Below are 15,757 nucleotides of genomic sequence, written 5' to 3' on the forward strand. Positions count from 1 at the left end.
CTGCAGGCTTTCGCTCCCATTCAGCCACAACACTGCAGTGAGGTCGACCACTGATGTCGGGTGATAAGGTCTGGCTGAAAGGTTCAGATTCCCTGAAGTCTGGACAACCTGATGCTTTTGTTAGTTCTCAAAGTTCTGCTGCAGCGATTCTGTTTTTTATTTTGCATCATGAAAACGATGATTGACCACGATGGCTCCTGACTTCCTGACCTCCAGCTGTGCACGTTCCCCACGTTTTACAGTGTATGTTATAAATTGAATTACATCATAAACACACACACACACACACACACACACACACACACACACACACACAACACGATGTCCTGAAAGGTGGATGGTTTAGCTTTCAGCTGCAATCAGAGTGAAGTCTCTAGATATCATAGATTTATTTTAGGGAGGTCATTAACTTCATTTCCTTAAATTGAAGACGTCGTCTTAGTTTGCTGTTGTTTTGCAGAGCGGCTGGTCGTCAGAGTCTGTTTCTGCTTCCATCAGGCATCTGCTGCTTTAATAATCTGGATCACAGTTCACCGCCTTTATGAGCAGCATTTGTCAGTTTGCAGCAGCCTGTTTGTGTGTGTTCCACTGATATTAAAAGTTGCATCAGCCCCCGCTGCACCTCAAGGCTGAATCACTGCAATCACACATTTCTCTGAGATGTCTGAAGCAGACAGACCGTCCTTTGTTACCATCGCAACCTGAACTCCCTCTCCGGATCACAGCTGAGACCTGGCAGGTTTTCGACCATAATTCGAGGTTGTCACTAACAGTATGAGAATCTGTGTAAAAGCACAAACTGCTTGTCCTAGCGCGGAGCTTTCACCGCTGCACCAAAGTGCCACTTAAATCAAGGCTCATATTTTCTGTGATTGCAGGTTCCGCTGGAGACGTCGCCTCTTCATCATCTCCGCCCCCAGCGACGAGGAGTGGGCCTATCAGCAGCAGCTCTACGCCCTGACCAGCCAGGCCTGCAACCTGGGTGAGCCCATCTGAGACTGACCTGTGATCAGTCAATTAACTCTCTTTACTGAGGTCAGGCAGAGGGCTTTAAAGGGCCAGTGCACCCAAATACAGAAATGTTCCTTCTTTCTGCCTTCTTTCAGTGGAATCTAACCGTGATCAGAATCTAACATGCAGAGGCTCTGAGATCACTGATGGAGCACGACGCTACGGCTACGTTGTTTTTGACTCAGTGAGAGTTTAAAGAAACAAAAACAACAACTTTAAGAGAAGCTAAAAGGCTCCATGGAGTCTGGGAGAACTGCAGAACTGGGTGTTATTGTGTGTGGATTCATCACTATGGAGGAAGAATCACTTTCACATGCAGGTTGTTATCATCTGAGTGTAGTGGGTAGGCTGGAGCAACTGTGTGAGACTCACTTCAGGCAAAGCAACATGTTTTCAAACCTTATTCAGTCCTCTGCAGAGATGGAACAAAACCATAAACATGCTCATCAAATACAGAAGTAATGTGCAACAATTAAATTAAATCAAATATTAAATGAGAAAGTTCACCGACAGGATGCACTAAACATGGCTGATGTCAAAGAAAGGCAGGAAATCAGTTTGTCAAGGTGAAGCAAGCGCACCTGAGAAAAGGCTATTTCAGAACTAATGCAAATACATTTGAGACAAGCTACTTGGGTGGATATCTACGGTGGCCTACAAGGCCAGTCGCGCTGCAACGGCCCAAACGGTTTCCGTAGAAACAGGCCGCAAATTCAGAAACACAAACATGCTTAAGGCCAAAACTAATTCATTAACATCAAACGCACTGCAAATACAGAAACAACGCAAGATAAGTCAAAAACACAAACCCAGAAAACATGCTAAAGAAAAACGCTGCTAATCTGTTGTTTTCATTTCCAGTGCGTTTCCGTCGTTGCGTGTGTTTTGGACTTTGCATCGTTTCTGAATTTGCAGCCTGTTCCTTCTGATGGAAACCGTTTGGGCCGTTGCAGGGCGACTGCCCTTGTCGTCCACTGCAGATACCACTTACGAGAGTTACATGTGTTTTCTGTTTCACTCTTATTTGGACATCGTGGTGCCATTTTTGCTGATCAGTGCTCCTTAAGTCCATGTGGCTGGTCGTGTGAGGACTTGAGATTTGCTGCAGCTGTTTTCTGTCCTTTCTGTGTGAGCTCTGTTAGCCTCTGCTCGTGCTGACTGACTCTTTCTGTTCTCCAAACTATTTCCTGTTGCTGCAGCCAGAAACAAACAAAGAAAACAGAACGTTAACTTCACAGGCAGACTAACCTGGAAGAGAAAATGTCAAAGTCTGATGTGATTTAGGACAAATTATCTGTGTGTTATTTAGCAGATGCGTATTATTTTTCAAAAGATTGCGCTTGGTGCTGGGCAATAAACCTTTGTTCCTGTTTTTACATATTTTGTTGTTTTAATGAAACAGGGACAAACACTTTTTGAATTTCTGCAGAAGATTGCTGCAGCAGTGAAACAGGCTGTAATGGCTGCAACATAATCCTTGATGGGTCAAAGGTCGTCCACTAAAAGTTCTTGTTGTTTCCACTGACAGGCTCAGATTGTTCTTCTAAGTGTGTGACAACATGACAGAAAGGATCCCTACAGAGACGGACCTTTTTGTTACAGAGGAAGATGATTGTTTTAACCACACACAGACGTTACATCGCTCTCTGCACACACACCAGACTACATTCATAAAAACAGTGATTTTACCTCACAGCACACAGGAGCTGCTGGTCGACTGCCGCCTCCATCAGTTAGTAAGTTTGTGTTATTTTCTGAGTTTGATGTTGAAATGGCTGGTTTAAATCCAACACAATATTTTTTGGTTTTGCACAACCAAAAAACAAACCAACTGTGTGACATAAAACGCCCTTGTTTTGGGAAGTAAAATTAGAGGTTTTTTTAATGGAGTCTGGCAGCTTCGAAAAGAACGATGTAAAGATTGTTTCTGGTTAAAAAAGCAAAAACAACAAGAACTTTTAGTGAAACTTTAAACATGCACATTTGGATTACATTGCGGCCTTATTTGTCATGTAGACTCTAAAACATTTAAATCTGTTCCCAGGTTGAAAAACACCCGAATAACCCTTTAACTTTACCTAAGCATGTGCCTTCTCTCTGCCAAAGTATCTGAACATTTAACAATTTGTAAATCCCAACAAGGAGTTGATTATATGGAGTCTGTTTGTTAGCAGCAACCCTCCAGACATTAGTGTATGTGTGTGTGTGCACAGTGTGTGTGTTTGTGCGCGTGTATGTGCAGAAGGATCCCAGATGACTGAACTGGCAAAGAGCCGGTCTGTTCTGTCTGGAGCTAACAAGCTCCTTCCCTCCCTGACGACGGCCTTCTCAGCAGGCCTGTTACTCAACTTTTCCACAGTTACTTAAATGTTATTACTGTATATCTCAGAAAGAGGCATTTATCTAAACTTTACGAATCTCAACAACCCGGCGTGTCTGACAGATTTATGGAAGATAAATGTTAAGTTTCAACAGCCCTCAGTGAACTCAGTTAAACCAAATAAATTCCGTCCTGTGGAGTTTCTCCCTCGCTTGAACCTCATGTTCCCGCCTTGTTTATATCAATTCAAGATTTCTGACATTTCTCCCTGGCTCGCACGTCCTTCCTCAGCACTCTCTCATATGAAACTTAAGTCAGAGTCATAAATGTGACCAATACATCTCTGTTCCTGACGTTTCTGCCTTTTAATTCTTATGTTGTTTGATGCTAATTTGTGAGCTTAAACAACTCTGATGAAGAACACGTCAGCTGAATTCATAAGTGGACATAACCAGTTTTTGAAGCCTCCTGATCCCGGCCATCTTGTTTTTTTAGAACCTGAAGCGATATTTTCAGGAGAGGGTGGATACACGATGTACGTCCCTATCCTGGTTGACATGCGGCTGCTGTAGCAACTTGTCACTCACAGGTAGCCCCGCCCTAAGCCCTCCCCTCCTCCCGCTCTGTGTGACTCTCAGTGGGAGCATCAGTGACTAAATGAACATCATGCTGTGCTGAAGAAGACTTGAAACTAGAGAGTGAGACCATAAACTCATTAGGAACATGTTTACTGAGGGACTACATCAGGAGAGGAGGAGGAGCATTTCTTTTTGCAGCCAGTGGAGTCGCCCCCTGGTGGCCATTAGAAAGAAGGCAGGTTTTTTACATCTGCTTCCCTTTCGACATCAAGAGGCTACAACCGCTTCTAATGTGCAGTTGATGGTTCAGATCTAGACGGCCTTTACAAAGTAGTTTGGGTTTATCCGCTTCAGTGCACACTGTTTGTCATATGAGTCAGGGGACTGGAGAAAAAACCTCCTCTTGCTTATCAGCAGGCGCAGACCAGCGTCTGTGAGGACCTTCCCCCCCTCACGTGTTGCTCTTGGCTGGTCCTGCCCCCCAACCGTTGCCTCCCTCCCCCTGCAGGCGAAGGCCCGTCCTGCTGACTGGACTGAAGGCCGGAGAGGTTCAATCCTTGTTGTCAGCACTTGGCTCATACCATGTGAAGCCTGCGTTCTCCTGTGTTTAATGTGGGCTTCTCGCCTCAGAGGAGACAGGTTTTTGGCCGGACTCTCCGGACCACCACGCTCTCCTCCCTTTACCTAGAAACCCCTGAGCTGATGATGGTTCCAATAATACACAAACAGAGAAGTCAGCTGGGATGAGCAGGAGGACGGGTGGATAAAAACAGTTGGTCTGCACATTACAGACATGTTCTTGTTTGAATCGGGCTCTGTCTGGAAGAAGTTTGCTCTCTCTGATGTGGCTGTCTTTTATCGTAACAGGTCTGAGGCACATCGCTATTCTGAAGTTGGTCGGCACAGAGGCGCTGGATATGGGCGGAGTCCTGGAACTATATCCTATTAATGGTAAGAACTCTCTCACATAAAATCATATGAAGGGCTGTGAGTCAGGAAAATACTGCACATAGAACCCCTATTAATGCATGCAGTATCTCCTTTGACTGAATATTTGGACCAAAGGGACTTCAGTTCACTTGTTTTGTTGACTTGTTTTACAAGTCAAAATGACCACAGATCACCCTCCTAATGAAAAAACAGAAGAGGTCAATGTGTCTGAATCCCTTATCTCATCAATAATACATGATATGTAACATATAATATATGAATATATGAATGTCTCCAGTAGATGTGTTCATCCTGCAGCAGTGAAACAGGCTGTAACAGCTGTAACATAATCCTTGATGGGTCAAAGGTCGTCCACTAAAAGTTCTTGTTGTTTCCACTGACAGGCTCAGATTGTTATTCTAAGTGTGTGACAACATGACAGAAAGGATCCCTACAGAGATAGACCTTTTTGTTACAGAGGAAGATGATTGTTTTAACCACACACAGACGTTACATCGCTCTCTGCAGACACACCAGACTCCATTCATAAAAACATTGATTTTACCTCTCAGATCACAGGAGCTGCTGGTCTAACGTTGCCTCTATCTGTTAGTTTGTCTGTGTTATTGTGTGACTTGTGTTTTACATGGTAAGGCCGGATAAAATACTTTATTTCTTGTAGCACACGACACAAACAAACTAACCATTTGAAGCAGCGGTAGACCAGCTACTGTTAAATTATTGTTTTTGTCAATGAAGTCTGGTGGCTTTGAAGAGAGCGATCTTACGTCTGTAAGAACGTCTCTAGATGTTACTCAAGATAAATCCTGATGACATGAGGGGGTAAACTTGCTGGCCAAATGAGTCAGGTTTTTGCAGGGCTGTACAAAAAAAATATTTTGGCAGGGGACTGGATTTGTTGAGATTTCTGCTTTTGACATTTGAGCACAGCATGTGGAGACACAAAAATGTCAAATAATTCTGCCAAGAAAAACATGGCTGCCCTCTTTTGGCACTGCACTGCTCTGTGTCCTAAATACTTTTTCCCTGACCTGAATCTCTTCTCCATCCATCCAGGGAGTGCTACCGTGGAGCGTGAGGGCCTGTCAGGTACGCTGGTGAAGGACATGAGGAACTACTTCCAGATCAGCCCGGAGTACTTCTCCATGCTGCTGGTCGGGAAAGACGGGAACGTAAAGTCCTGGTACCCGTCGCCCATGTGGTCCATGGCGATCATCTACGACCTGGTGGACTCTATGCAGCTGCGCAGACAGGAGATGGCCATCCAGCAGTCACTGGGTATGCGCTGCCCCGAGGACGAGTACGGAGGCTACGGCTACCACCAGCACGGATACGAACACGGCTACCAGGACGGCTATCATCAGGGATACGGCTACTAGCTCCTCCCACTACGTTGCAGCGCGCGTGGCCTCTTCCTTCACCTGTAATTCGTCTTTCATCTTTGCAGTCGGCTCAGATTGAGTGAGGTGTTTGAATGTTTTGTAGCACTTAGTGAAAGCCTCAAACTGTTGCTTTCACCTTTCCACTTCTTTTAATATACAGTATATAGCTGCAAGTAAAGGTCATTTCTGAAGGGGCTTTAATCAGAGCCGCTCAGTGTAGGAACATGAAGATGAGCGAGGAGGTTCAGGGATCTGTTGTGTCCTTTTTAGCTTTGTTTTCTGGCTTTTGCGTTTCCAGCTGAGGGTCCTGCTGCCAGCCAGTACGAGAAAAAGTCTGACATATAAATGTCAAAAGTTTAGTGTTCTAACGAGATGGTTTTCACATCATAACAAGACAGTTTTACCTTATTAGGACACCAAACTTATCGTGTGAAAACTTTTCTTAAACAATCTGCTCTTTATCTCGTTATAACGTCGCCTTTTCTGCTGGTTCTCTTTCTGGCTGGCAGAAACACGCTTCTGTTCTTTCCAACTTATAAACAAAAAGTGTTTTGCACATTATACTCTCCTTCACTTCCCTTCCAGGCTACGTCTCCGTGTTAGCATCACCTTTATTTTGTAGATAACTGAAATAAGACATGTATGTATTTATTGGACATCTGTTGCATTTGAGGTGCAGTTTAGTTATTTCATGAAAGAAGCGTCACGTTTTTTCCCTTTTTGTAAAGTTTCTGTTTCTATACATGTTCTTATTTATACTCTATTGTGCTATATGACAAATAAACATTTGTTTACAGTCTTTGACTCTCGTGCTGTGCGGAGGATAATCATAATCAGCTGCAAGTTTCAGGCTGCATAGCAAGAATATTTAAGCTACATCTCCTCCTGGTGGTCGATTCAGGTTTTCAGAGAAATACTTTATTGCTAAATGTCCTTAGGGATTAATAAAGTTCAATGTAATCTTATCTTTATTTAAATTATGAACACAACAACACTGTATATCAGGTAAAGTGTGTGACATATTACAGCAGGAATGAGAGATAAGAAAGGTAGCTTTTGAATCTCCCTGAATTATACTTCGACAACATGAAAGCAGTTTACTTGCAGTTTATTTCAGAGTAAGCGCTCAAACATGTTCCAACTTTATGGCACAAGCGAGAATGTTCGAAGAATTATATTTAACAGTATTTCACAGTTTTAAAACAGCAAATAGTTTTTGCCCAAAAAATTGAAGGCCAAGATAAAACCAAGAGCCAGTCGGTTGTGCTTTTAAGACTTCAGGCGCTCGGAGTTTACTGTGTCACCGCTCCTGGTTCTCGTTCATGTTCAGAAGCCCCGTCCTGTAACAGTCCTGTTGTGTCTGTGTGTTCATGTGTTATTTACAATTACATGTTCATCTTTGATGCTAAAGTTTGTTGCTTAAGTTTCCACATGGTTTACGAACACAAGATTGAATAACCACTTCACACAGCTTCAACAACAATCACATCAAAGTGTCAGGTTTCATACAATCATAAAACTGTCTGACATGTGGATGCTGGTCATTACACCACCTGCGAGCAGGTAAATAGCTGCACACGGGGCAGGAATCATTAGAGGAAGTAAACTAGCAACAAAAGACACCCTTCATGGTCCTGAACGGCAAATACAGTGGTTCTTAAACTTCATTAAAGACAAATTACAGGATTTTTTAATCTGGGACTTTAAATTCAAACTTTCAAACTGTTTTGGATCCCTGCAGTTGATTGCTTCTGCCAGCAGCTGAGACATGGCTATATATTACGTAATCATGATGTTGTAGAGCCGATCTCACTATTTGAAGAACACAATAACACAAACAAACTGACCGATCAATGCAGAACGAGACCGGCATCTTCTGTGTTCTGCAGGTAGAATTACTGCTTTTGTCAATGGAGTCTGGTTGTTAATACTCCAGCTGTTTGTGGTTAAAAAAATGATCTTACCATAAGAAAAAAGGTCTCTTTGTAAGGATGAGCTTTGATAGGACATGTTTGCATGCAGGGATTAGGCTGTAGCCATGCCTGACTGTCCGGAGGCTGCAGGCTGAAGCAAACCACTGGATACCAAAACTTTTTGTACCCATCAGTGATAAAGATCCAAAAATATGCAAAAAATATGACCCAGATTCAAAAACACTGGAATTCCCCCTTTAATAAAAGCACTTCTTCAGAGACAGGCACATTTCAAAATATACACAACAGCCTTAGTTATCACGGAGTTCATCACACGACTGATCCACAGCATCATTCAACGTTTACCTGCTGACAGTTTGTCAAAGCAACGCTTGGATAGAGAATCTGCGATCAAGTCGTGGTGCAGCTCCATAACGTCTTCAGTCTTGTTGGAGGAGCCATAACTCAAGACTACAGAGACTCCTCTTCAGATTCACTGTCTGAGTTGGGCTTCGTCAGGAGCTCCAGCTCTTCGCCATCCTGTAACAAATCACACACACAGAACAAATCAGAATGAAGACAGAATGTAAACAACCCTACAGACGTCCAGGACCGACCTGCAGACTCAAAGGTGTTTTTAACATCTTTGCTTCAGTACGAAGTTTCTAAGTCGGCGAAGCCTCATGCAAACTCCCTCACAGTGCTGCTTACTCCGGGACTGTGTCCTCATAAGGCCTCACAGACATCCGTCCTGTTTAATCGCTGCCTCTTTCAAAATCCAATAGACTACATTGAGCTAATGAAATTACGTGAGCTAAGTCTCCAGTGTGAGTCTGCATGCTGTTTTCATGGCAGGGAATCAGCATTCAAGAAATCACATTATAGAGAAACAAGAGCCAAGTTGTCCTACAGAGAGCGTGTGTGTTGGGAGGGAAGGGGGCTGTAAATGGGGGTTAAATAAGGAGAGGAGTGTGTGCATGACTCGAGCAGATCTCCCTACCCCTCTGGACCTCTCAAACACCTCTCCGTTGACGACCCGTAGTTTTTCCTGCTGCAGGCTGTACTCCAGGTCTTTGGGCCGGTTGGCATTGTAGATAAAGATGGCCAACAGGACCACGGGGGCCTGGAGGAAGAAGTCCAGCGAGGGCCGGAAGTCGAAGAGGAAGAGGGAGAGGGCGGTGACCAGGACAGTGGTGATCTGGCCGGTCAGCACGTGGAACATGTTGTCTCTGAATTTCAAGATGAAGGCTACAGATAAACCCAGGGCAGCTGAGGAGGAGAAAATATACAACATAACACAAGTTAAAGAGCATTTCTACTGTTTTTTATCTAAATAAATCTGCAGCTTTTATATGGGACAGCTATCAAGACTGGAAGAGGTGGAAGCAGCCAACCTGGCTCTGTCTAAAGCACCTCTATAGAGCACTCACTGACACGTTATACCGTGGTTCTTTTCTAGGATTATCAGGTTCTCACTAGTCGCAACCAAGCAATAGTTTTCGGAGACACAAGCAGGAGGACTTTGAACAGAACCAGGGTAGCTGTATTCCCTTGTTTCCAGTCTGTATGCTAAGCTAATGTCTCCTGGCTGTAGCTCAAAGGGTGATTCTTGTCACTTTTAAGCCAGTAATTTTACCACACAGAAGGCAGAACACATCTGTGACTTTCTTTGGAAAGCGTCTTTCATAGTGCCCTTCAAATTTACCGGACAGAAAGGAAGTGAAAACGTCCCCAAACTTTGTGCAGCAACTTTTATTTACTAGTTTTAGTTGCAAAAAAATGAACAATCAGATCAGAAAACTTGTACAACTTGTTGGAAGACACTTCAGACAAATCGGCTATTTTGTAATAACGGTTTTAGGACTTAAATCTTCTCTCACCAGTGACCAGCACCAGACCAAGGGAGTAGATGTTATGTCCGTGTAGGAGGCCACAGTGCACGGTGAGGCCTCGTGCCTCACTGCCGAGCCCGAGGGTCAGACCGTTAAACACCACGCCAAAGGCATACCTGCAGGAACACACAGCACAGGAGAAGCACAGGACTTAGCTGAGATGGGAAGAGCTGAATTAAGTGTCTTCTGATGTTTGACTGTTATAAATGGTCTCTCACAGTTTACTGTTCTGGATGAAGATGCTCTCAGTGAGCTGATCTCCCTCTTTGAAGATCTTCTCGCTGTAGATGTTGGCCATGGCGGAGATGAAGCACTGTAGGACGAGCAGGATGTGACCCACTCCCAGAGACCGGAGCTTCCCCACGACCCGGTCCCTCCAGGCCTGCCCGGGCAGAGACGACGCCCACGATTCGCTGGCACTTTGGTGGAACCAGAGAAAATAACACAACATTGTGGAGCAACTGACATTAGCATATCGGCTGTGAAAGGCACCGACGCAGCATGAAGACATACTGAATCGTTGATTACACATGTATCACACTCTGCGCTCCAACAAAGTTTAAGGATTAAAGACGGACAGTTTTAAAATCGTGTCAACTTTTTTGTTACATGCATTCATCTCTCTTGCTTAAACCTTGGGCCTACAATACCCACAATTCAACGTGGTACTGAACAGTTAATTTGGAGTTTGTGTCTTGTGCTGGTAACAGCTAATGTAGCAGCGAGCTCCGAGCAGAGACGAAGAGGACTGTGGATTCTGTGAGGCAGAATAATCTTTACTTTACAGACAGAGTGGCTGCACAGATGTTCAGTTTGAATTCTGTATACGTGGCTTTTTGGCGGCTTTAGAGGGAGCCGTGCACAACAGTTGATACCTCTCGGTTAGATGTCTTTACTTCGATCCATTTTTAAAACTGTCCAACTTTAATCCAACAACGTAACAGGAGCAAGAACGTTACATAGACAAGTTCAGTTTCCAGGTGTTGTTCATGTTACCTGCTGTTCCTCATCTGCTCCAGCAGCTGTGTGTAGAGTAGGCAGGAGTTAGAGGGGGTGGAGAGGGGGTTTGAGTGGACACCTGGTAAAGGTATGGAGTTTTGGCTGCTACCAGATCCCGTCGTCAAGGAAACAATGGAGAGGAAGAGGATAACTAAGGCCGCCCACTGAACCCAGGACAGACGCCTCCTGAAGGAAACGATGACAAACACACGTTTTAGTTCAATTTGTTGTTGTCACCAAAGTATGGAAGTATTACACATGCAGTATGACATGTGATTACATCATTACAAACATTATGCACAGGTGTTTAGTTTGATTCATTTGTGTACCAGCTTTGAGTGTGACTTTGCTTTACACTGGCACACGAACACATACGGTACATCGAGTCGTTTTGTCCAACAGTGTGGTTCAGCCTACTGAATGCAAGTTTTACTTTAAACACTGTAAAATATTTGGTTAAAATCTTCTCTAAACAAGTCACACGGAGCCAGTATAAGGAAGCAATGACAACAAATGGGGAATGATTCACGGAAACAAACTCACTATCTTACTGCAGAACAGAGCGTTCAGATCAGTTGAACTTACTTGAGAACGATTCTGAAGAGTACAGCTGTGGTCAGGATGACAAAGTTGGAGAACAACACTGCCATGGCCTGGAGACAAGAGGAAGAACAGCTGGTTCAGAGATAAACAGCAGAGTGATAACAGAGTCTGCAAGTGGGACATTTTGTACAAGCTGGTGTGGTAAGAAGAGGGTTAGCAGCAGGGGGACGTTTGCATGTTAAAGGGTCATTCCAGTATTTAAAACCTGGGTCCTATTTTTACATGTTTCTGGGTCTCATAGGTACAAGACGTTTTTTAATACTCCAGTAGATCGCTTCAGCCAATAGCGACGACAACCTGTAATGGCTGCAACTTCATTCTTCTAGGCAGGAAAAGTTCTTCCTCAGATTGTTATTCTAAGTGTCCGACAACATCACAGAAAGGATCAGAAGCAGGATCAGCTGTAACCTCGCTTTCTTTACATCTACCAGACTCCACTGACAAAAACAGTCATTTTACTTTGCAGAACAAGTCTTTTTGTATAAAACTGCTTTGATTAGTTTGCTTTTTGATTATTGTGTGTTACACAAATATTGTGTTGGATCCGAACAACTAAACAACAGAAACAAGGCTGATGCAGCAGCTGTGTGCTGTGAGGTAAAAGTACAGTTTTTAGCCATGGAGTCTGGTGGCTTTGAAGAGAGCGATGTCAGGACTGTTACTGGTTTCAAAAGGAATCATACCTTTATTAAACTTCTTGTACATTTGAGTTATTTAGACCCCGAAATATGTAAACATTGGGTCCAGCTTTAGAAATACTGTCATTTTCTTTTAATGGGGGTTGAATTTGAATATTTGCAACAAAAGAAGTCCCACAGTAAATCTAACATAAAAGATATTTATTATTATTAATGATTGTATAATGAAATATTTAAGTGTCGACTAACAGGCTGCAGGTAGGTCATCACATAGAAGATTATGAGGTTGTCGAGAAAGTAGAGGAAGGCAGGGACGGCCCACTTCAGAGAATCAAGGAAGGAACGGCTGGAGGACCAGCCGAGCTCTCTGCATGGTCGTCCCTCTGAAGAAACAGAGAAAGCACCACTTAAACACATCGTACAATCACACACAGCCACACTGAGACCGCTGTGACTTCAGCGCTTACCTCGGATTATGACTCTGACTGACATTGCCAGACAGAAGAGCAGTTTGAACAGCTCAGCAAAGAGATTGACAGATGCTGGGAGGAAGTCATATTTGTTCTCTGCAGATTAAAGACAAAGACACAAAGTCAAGAAACTGCTCGTGTACTGATTTGAAGGCATCACATCGTGTTATCTGAGGGAAACAAAAGATAATATATCTCTTTGTCACCAGCATTGGCTGAGAACTTGAGCAGCAGGATGCGACTGGTCCCGAGGGTTACAAAGCCCAGGCCGAGGGCCAGAGTGTAGGCCGACGAGCGGGAGCACAGCCTGGGACAGGAGGTGCAGCACACCATGGTTACGACTGGAAGTGAAAGCAGTCGAACCTGTTTAGACACATTAAAAGAACAAACACACACATCAGACTTGGTTCTCAGTATCTAGGTCACCCACAGTTTCAGTTTCAGAATCTTTATCAAGAAGAAAAAGGAAGTGTGGAGACTGGTTGCACAGCTGCACAGCAACACTCAGATCAACATCCTTATCTGACCAGTTTTAAAAGGCGTCCATGGAAGGGGTTACATAAATGCCTCCTTACTTGCTCTCTATGATGCAAGCAGCTTAGAGTTTTTATCTCCTATCTCCTGCTCACTAAACCTAATCAATCTGCTGGTTTGTGTGACTTTTTCTTCTGACTATTTAGGCACTATTTTTCTATGATTATCAGGCATGTGAGGACCATAAACTAAAGCATCAACCAGGCATGAACACAAGTGGTAAGATCTCCTCCTATTAAAGTTACTGTCATGAGACAACAGCTCATCAGACAACACACAGCGTTTTTCTTGAATGATACAAAGCTGAATGAGAACATGATAAGCCTCTATGTGTGAATATGCTGCTTGTCAAGACGTACCAATCTGTAAGGAACAAACAAAAACAAACAAGAGGCGGGTCTTTGAGACACTCTCTAACATTGTAATATTCTAGTATGCATTAAGGTAAAATACTATTATAAAAGCTCAAGGTACACTTTTGTCCTGGAGGTCAGCTTCTTTGCTCCGCACATAATTCAAGAGTTAAAGGAAACAAACAACGAAGTCTGAGAGCTTGGAGCTAAATTAGCATCATTTGTAGATTCACAAACGTCATGTCCCTTCAAACAAACACTGCCATAAATACGCTTGTTCTTTAAATTATACATATGTGTAATTCTATACGATGTAATGAAACACTTTAATATTGACACTTACTTGTAATTATCCTCTCTGCAAAGACATATCCGAAGCATTGTTTTGTCTATCAACTCTTCCTGTTCCTAGTTATTCTGCGCAGGCGTACTGGCACAGGTGCCGTGTTGACGTCATCATACACGCACAGCAGGCCCGTGTAATTCCTGTGTACCCGGACTTTCGACCGTCCCCGGCTGACTGCAGAGGTGTGTGAGTGTGTGAAGCACAAACTGTGTTTTCTGTCTGCAGCAGCCAAGGGGAAGAAAACACTTTATTTATTCTCTTACTTTGGCTTTTATACTTTTATTTAATGATAGTTGGTGATGTATTCGGCTAAATGCTAGATGTATGTGGATAGAAAACAAGTACATCTGGCACATTTACGTGGCCTTATTTAAGTTTTATGCAATTTTGAGGTACTTATACCGTTTCTACTGCTTTTAACCTCTTCTTCACTCACCTCTTCACCTCTTAATCACTAAGCTCAGAGGGAAATATCGTACTTTTCACTCACTACTTAAAAAAAGCTAAATACTGATATACTGAAATATGATTGAGGCAACTTAAATGTTTTACTGAGTGTCAATACCAAAACCTCTGTTAATAATTACAATAATCAAGAACATAACACTTAAATTTCATTTTCTCAATTTTTCATAATAATCAAAAATTGAAGAACGTGAATATTAAAAACACATTTGATTTTTGTCGAACAGCTGGTTTCCCTCACTCGGTTATATTTTTTTTTGATTAAAAATATTTTCATTAGCGGTTATTATGACTTCAAAAGATAACAGCAAACATCCTTTTATTGGGCCAAAACAATTATAGTTATATAATATATTATTATTATTATTATTATTATAATTATTATTATTATTATAGTGTTTTTTTTACTTGAAAGTGATGGTTACAGGTTACAATCGGGGAGTGGATCCACATTAGGCAACATTAAAACACTACTTAAATGAAAACTCCAGACAGGCAGCATGCTTTCTCTACATGGTGTACAGCAGCCATGTTATGTAGCACTATAGCAGCATGCTACATCGCAGCAGGGAGCGGTCACAATGCTACAGACCCCTCCCAGCTCCCAGCTATGATGTTTGTACTTAGACATACTCTTTAATGCATCAGTATTCTACCCATTATATATAATATTGAAGGTGAAGGAGTCAGCGCTTTAAATGAGATAATAAATTCTGTAATTCACTGATAACCAGTGAAGGGAGGACAGTAAAGGGAAGGTGTGATGTCTCCTCTTGGTACCATGTGAGGAGTCACCTGAGGATGAACTGCAGCTGTCTGAAAACTGACTCCTACATGAACGAGAATTAATAAATTTACAGACGCCAAGTCTCGTCAGAGAGGTACAGAGCGTGTAAAAACTTTAGGTCACTTTGCAGAGAACAGTTTCCATTTAAAATAAAAACATATTTCTTGTCGATCTGTAACAAAAAAGCCAAATTAATTCCACTGAAGAAAACACCAGTCTTAAAGGTTAGTACACATAATGGGCACTGTCTGCTTGATTTAAGCAATACTAATGGAACAGAGGTATGGGTAACCATGGGAACTTGTTTTAATGTTCAGGGATATTTATAAGTATTAAAAACACCCGTTCTGAGGTAATTACAGAAGTATTATAGATGCACACATAATTTGTGTTTTCTAAAATGTGAATAAAGTTCAGGGAGGGTTTGCTTCCAGCTGTTGCACAAACACTCATGTTTTTCTCTTGATGTATGGGTAAGTATTTCTGGGTAATTTTGAGGTCTGAGAAATTTCATG

The 15,757-nt window shown here is 42.7% G+C and overlaps 2 protein-coding genes across 3 annotated transcripts in view; one reads left to right on the forward strand and one right to left on the reverse strand.

Annotated features, from left to right (window-relative positions):
- ccdc80 (coiled-coil domain containing 80) overlaps positions 1-7,042 on the forward strand; it is an 18,137-nt gene extending 11,095 nt beyond the window's left edge. For both annotated transcript variants that reach the window (XM_069662849.1, XM_069662848.1), the window contains exons 8-10: positions 879-982; positions 4,777-4,860; positions 5,917-7,042. In XM_069662849.1, the coding sequence (XP_069518950.1) occupies positions 879-982; positions 4,777-4,860; positions 5,917-6,239 (511 nt within the window). In that variant the 3' untranslated portion in view covers positions 6,240-7,042. The remainder of the gene's footprint in view (positions 1-878; positions 983-4,776; positions 4,861-5,916) is intronic.
- A 181-nt stretch (positions 7,043-7,223) lies between these two features.
- Positions 7,224-14,061, reverse strand: slc35a5 (solute carrier family 35 member A5). Its single transcript, XM_069662850.1, has 10 exons — positions 13,988-14,061; positions 12,964-13,120; positions 12,755-12,853; positions 12,537-12,670; positions 11,632-11,699; positions 11,044-11,232; positions 10,266-10,466; positions 10,036-10,163; positions 9,156-9,424; positions 7,224-8,695 (listed from the first exon to the last, which is right to left on the reverse strand). Exons 2-10 carry the CDS (start codon positions 13,088-13,090, stop codon positions 8,627-8,629), a joined length of 1,284 nt encoding a protein of 427 aa, XP_069518951.1. The 5' UTR covers positions 13,091-13,120; positions 13,988-14,061; the 3' UTR covers positions 7,224-8,626.
- Positions 14,062-15,757: the final 1,696 nt, after the last annotated feature.

The sequence above is a fragment of the Semicossyphus pulcher genome, unplaced genomic scaffold (genome assembly GCF_022749685.1).
Source record: "Semicossyphus pulcher isolate SPU_LCO1_2020_fin unplaced genomic scaffold, fSemPul1.0.p SCAF_15, whole genome shotgun sequence".
NCBI classification, from domain to species: Eukaryota; Metazoa; Chordata; class Actinopteri; order Labriformes; family Labridae; genus Semicossyphus; species Semicossyphus pulcher.

Bases quoted from the DNA above. Each gene is read 5' to 3' on its own strand.
- slc35a5 (XM_069662850.1), bottom strand. From the start codon at position 13,090: ATGGTGTGCTGCACCTCCTGTCCCAGGCTGTGCTCCCGCTCGTCGGCC. The intron at 10,467-11,043 runs GTAACATGAACA...GTTCCACCAAAG, and splicing joins GAGCAGATGAGGAACAGCAG to TGCCAGCGAATCGTGGGCGT. The intron at 10,164-10,265 runs GTGAGAGACCAT...GTGTTCCTGCAG, and splicing joins TTCATCCAGAACAGTAAACT to GTATGCCTTTGGCGTGGTGT.